This window comes from Mandrillus leucophaeus, unplaced genomic scaffold (assembly GCF_000951045.1).
Source record: "Mandrillus leucophaeus isolate KB7577 unplaced genomic scaffold, Mleu.le_1.0 Scaffold416, whole genome shotgun sequence".
NCBI lineage: Eukaryota > Metazoa > Chordata > Mammalia > Primates > Cercopithecidae > Mandrillus > Mandrillus leucophaeus.
The window spans coordinates 918,639-923,893 of record NW_012104432.1 but is presented as its reverse complement, the minus strand read 5'-3'; the positions used below and the strand labels follow the sequence as shown (position 1 = coordinate 923,893).

Sequence of the window (5,255 nt, the reverse complement as noted above, 5' to 3'; positions counted from 1 at the left end):
GTACTTACAACCTGGATAATTCTTACATATGCAGCAGTGGGAATTTAGTTAACAGCAAAGGCTCAAGGCTGGCAGTAATTATGGATTCTAGATTCAAGATTTTTGGTGCTGGAAGGACTCACTGGAGGAGACTCTCAGCCATCATCCACCAATCTTTGATCTCCCCTTCTTCTTTTTTTTTTTTTTACTTTAGACAAAGTGTCAGAGTGGCTGGAATGCAAAGTTGCCCAGGCTGGAATGCAATGGTGCGATCTCAGCTCACTGCCACCTCTGCTTCCTGGGTTCAAGTGATTCTCCTGCCTTAGCCTCCCAAGTAGCTGGGACTGCAAACGTGCACCACCACGCCTGGCTATTTTTTGTATTTTTAGTAGAGATGGGGTTTCACCATGCTAACCAGGATGGTCTCGATCTCCTGACCTCGCGATCCGCCCGCTTCGGCCTCCCAAAGTGCTGGGATTACAGGTGTGAGCCACCGAGCCTGGCCCTCCCCTTCTTCTAGTAACAGAACTTCGGTTTTGCCTGGGCACATGACCCCTTACCTAAAGACTATTTTCAGCCTTTCTTGCAGCTTGGTGTGGCCAAGTGACTAAACCCTAGGCAGTGGGATGTGAGTGGACACACTGTCTTCCAGATGACGCATCGTAAAAGGAATACTGCAGAGCTCTCCAGCCTTTCCCTCTTCCAGATAGCTGGAAGACAGCAATGGGAAAACGCTTCCTGGACTTGGTTGAGGAAGGTGGCGCCAATCTACAGCGCTGGTTCGTATCTCCAGAGTGTTCCACCACCCTGAAATAAACAGGGATCCCATTCCAGCCACCGTACCTTTGCCTTGCTTTGTTAATGCAGCTGAGCCTACAGCCTGACTGACAGACTTACCAAAACCTTTCATTTTACAGAGAAGAAAATAGAGCCACAGATGTTCAATGAATTCCCTTACGTTACACAGGTTATTGGCAAAGCAACAATCTGAAACCAATTCTTCCAATTCAAGACTCTTCCTAAGTTCACATACTGATCAGGGATATGTCTACGTATCAGGCAACTTCTGGGACCCTGGAGGAGACTTAGCTACTCATTCTTTATAGAACACTAAAATGAAGCCATTTGACTTCCAGTTCTTCTTCTTTTTTTTTTTAATGTGGGTAAATAGAAAAGGCATTTTATTTTTAAATTTTAGAATATTTAGTTGACAAATACAAATTATATATATTCAAGGTACACAACATGATCATTTGTTATAAGGAGACGTTGTGTACTGAATTCCAAATCCAAATAATTAACACAACCGTCACTACCCATAGTTACTGTGTGTGTGTACATGTGTGAGGGTGGTGAGCGGACACTTGAAATCTGCTCTCATCAAATTTCAAGTAAACACTGCAGTATTACTAACTACAGTCACCATGCTAAATGTACATTCCATCCCCAGCACTCCTTCCTCTTGCATAAATGAAGCTCTGTACCCTTTGAGTAACATCTCCCCATGCCCCTCACACTCCCAGGCCCCAGCTTCTATGAGTCCGACTTTTGTAGATTCCACATGTAAATGAGATCACGTGGTATTCATCATCTTGTGTCTGGCTTATTTCACTTAACCTAATGTCCACCAGGTGCATGCATAGAGTCACAAATGGCAAGGTTTCCCCTTGTTTTTTAAGGACTAAATAGAATTTCATTGTGTATATTTTGTTTATTTTATTTTATTTTTTAAGAGACAGGTCTTACTCTGTTATCCACGCTGGAGTGCAGTGGTGCAATCACAGCTCATTGCAGCTTTGAACACTATGGCTCAAGTGATCCTCCTGCCTCAGCCTCCTGAGAAGTTGGGATTATGGGTGCGAGCCAGTATATACCACATTCTCTGTTCTCTCACCTGTCGATGGGCGCTTAGGTTGATTCCCTATCTGGGCTACTGTGAAGAATTCTGCAGTGAACATAGAGCGCAGGCATCTCTCTGAGATCCTGATTTCAATTCCTTTGGATACATACCCAGAATGGGGGACTGTTAGATCATATGGCAGCTCTATTTTTAACTTTTTAGGGCACCTCCATAATGTTTTCCATAATGGCTGTATTAATTCACATTCCAACCAACAGTGTACAGGGGTCCCTTTCTCCATACCCTCACCAACTCTTGCTGTCTCCAGAGTTTTTGGTTAATAGCCATGATATCTCATTGTGGTTTTGATTTGCATTTCCCTGATAATTAGCGCTGTTTCTAGTTCTTTGATTTAAACAGAAATCTTTCTGAGAGAAATATAATTAGTCATTTTCTATGGTAGAGAGAAATACAACATAAGACAAAGAGGCCAGAACTAAGGCAAACAGGACCTGTGTTCTGGCACTGGCTCTGCAGTGTACTGGCTGCATTACCTAGGGTGAACACGCCCATGGGAATCTGCCTGGACCTCTACTGAGCCACAGTGCACTGAAATTATCCATTTGCAGGTCTGCCTTCCCTTGTCTAGGCCATCCGTCCTGGTCTGGGCTGGCGGATGGGCACCACGCCCTCCTGTGTGTCACGAGGAGAGAGGATGTCTGGGACATGGCAGGCTTGCTGGTGAACGCACAAGTCATTCGGATCTGTTTCCTCATCATAAAAGGAGAAACTGGACTGAATCAGAGACCTTTCAGCTTTTTTAAGGAACAGGTGCTTTCCATTCCTTGAAAGCTTTGAGCTTGCTGCAAGGTATTCAGTACTCTTAGCCCTACTCACAAAATGTCATATGCTCACCCTAGCCCTTCTGTCAACCAAAGTGAAACACCTCTGCCCATTTCCAAATGTACCTAAGACCCTTGGGCTCCAGCACCCAGTTCGGAAGCAATAGGTTAAGTCTTTCCTGTGGCAGCCTTCAGATTTCCTCTGAGTTACAGTCAGAGGGAGAAGGAAACGGCGAGCATCAGAGGGTTTGAAAGACAGTGCTAAAGGCCAGACCCACAGATGTTAAAGGAATTTCACAGCAGAGAGGATAAACAACAGAGAGAAGGGAAGAAACATGGAGAAGAACACGAAAGCCATCTTGGGGGTACAGGGTACAGAGACAAGACCAGGGAGTGGGAGAACAGGTAAGGATTCAGCGACAAATAAATCTAATCCTACAATCCAAATACCCCTGACATCAAAGTCCGGAATTGGTATTCATTAAAAAGATCCTGCAAAGGTTAAAATATGCTCAGTATATTCTGCCTAAGAGGGTAGAGAAGGATGCCTAGACCAATGCCTGGTCAAGAGTAAGCACACAATAAATACTGTAAATGAATATTAGTAAATTAGTCAATGAATATTCTGGAAAGACTGCCATGTAAAATACCCAAAATATGGATGTCTATAGGCTTATACTTCAGTTATCTGAAAAAATTAATTGGCTTCATTTCTCTAGCATGTCACTTTTCTTTTCCTAGAGAATTCATCACTCCTAGGTCTCAGCCATCTATCAATTCAATAAAAATAGTCACAGTCATACAGCTGGCTTACTGGCTTCCCCGCCTGTGTTCAGGAGTGGGTAAGTGGCTGCACTAACGGGGGCTGTAGGTCCTTCTTTCAGTTCAGGAAAACAGACGCGCACAGGACCTGAGGCCAGTAAGCTGGGAGATGGGGAGCCCCGCCATGTACAGTGCCATATGGAAACTACTAATCCTGTCCCACAATTTGGTTGCAATAAACTAAAACTGACATGCATATGATTTAATCTGATACATATGTATACATATATCTATAAAAAATTTTATCATACTATGCATGCTACATGTTATCGTCTGTCCTGATTTTCAAATTTAACAGTATGAGATGAACCTCATTAAGTATTCTGTTTTATATGTTTTTTAAAAATAGATTTTACAATTTATATTATTACTCACCAATGATCAGAGGAAGATTTTATTATTCAGAGCACTTTTAGGTTTGCTGCAAAATTAAGCAGGGTATAGAGATCTTCCATATACTGCCTGTCCCCCCCAACACACAGTCTTGCCCATTAGCAACACACCTCGCCAGAGTGGTCCACTTACTGCAACTGATGAATCTACACGGACACGGACACATCATTGTCACCCGAAGTCCACAGCTTACATGAGGGTAGAGTTTTGGTGTGGTACATTCCATGGGCTTGGTAAAATAAATAACAACATGTACGCAGCATTAAAGTATCACACAGAATAGTTTCACTGCCTTAAAATCCTCTATGTTCCGCCTGTTCATCCCTTCTTCATTTTAAAAACTTACGTCAATATTCCATTGTAAAGATGAGGTGAGTCATATGTATTTAAGTCTCCTAATAACGGGCTTTTAGATTATTTCGGATTCTTCGCAAATATAAACCACCCTGATAGACATCTCAACAGCTGGTATATGTATACAAGTATGATTATCTCCTCACAATACATTCCTAAGAGTGGAATTTCTGGGTCAAAGGAAATGCACATGTTGATGTGCATTTTAAAATTTACTTAAATATGTTTGTACTGACTTTGGTCTCATCTGGGCTGCCTTAGACAGACTATTTTCCCACACTTCAACAAACAGTAAATCATGATTGATAGATGGAAATGGAAATGACTGAGTGTGATGGCAGCAGGAGGCAGACAAATCTCAGGCAGACAAATTCTAGGCAGACAGGACGTCCCCGGTGAAACCTGACTGTCGAGCTCCAGAGTTTAAAGCCTGGCTGCAAGTCCCGGATAAACCTATGGAAGGGACTGAGACCCTCTCCTCCCATGTGGCGCACTTTTATCTGACTGATTACCCCTCTTCACCTATTTTACATATACCTACCCTTCCCCAGTTGGTTTTTTCCACTATCGTTCCCACCTTTGAGTGGTGACTTCGTTTTAGCCTTCTTTTTTGCATGCTCACAATCAGCATGCACCCCTCCATTCTGAGCCCAAAAAAGCCCCTGAGTCAGCCACATCAGGAGAGAGACCACCTGACTTCCGGTGGGGGACCACTCTCGCCTCCCCTCTGGGCTGAGAGCTGTTTTGTGGTCAATAAATCTCTTGTCCGCCCTCCTCACACTCTGGTTGTCAGCATAATCTCGTTCTCTTGGAGACAGGCCAGGAACTCAGGACTCCGCGGAATGCAGGTACCAAGACGGCAGTAACCCTGTAACCCTCCATCCCCCACTCCCTTCGGCTGCCCCACTCAACGGGAAGCAATGGTCTGTTAATGTGCCCGTTTGGAGCTGTTAAGATGCCCGTTAGTCGGGCTGCAGACGCGGGTCGAAAAGAGCCGTGTGCACGCTCCAACATCCCTTCTGGGG

The 5,255-nt window shown here is 44.0% G+C and overlaps 1 protein-coding gene across 1 annotated transcript in view; it reads right to left on the bottom strand.

The window, feature by feature from the left end:
- Positions 1-4,905, bottom strand: part of LOC105548593 (trafficking protein particle complex subunit 12) — a 122,751-nt gene extending 117,846 nt beyond the window's left edge. Inside the window, exon 1 of the mRNA XM_011992674.1 lies at positions 4,772-4,905. Within this exon, the coding sequence (XP_011848064.1) occupies positions 4,772-4,873 (102 nt within the window). The 5' untranslated portion in view covers positions 4,874-4,905. The remainder of the gene's footprint in view (positions 1-4,771) is intronic.
- Between the last annotated feature and the right edge of the window lie 350 nt (positions 4,906-5,255).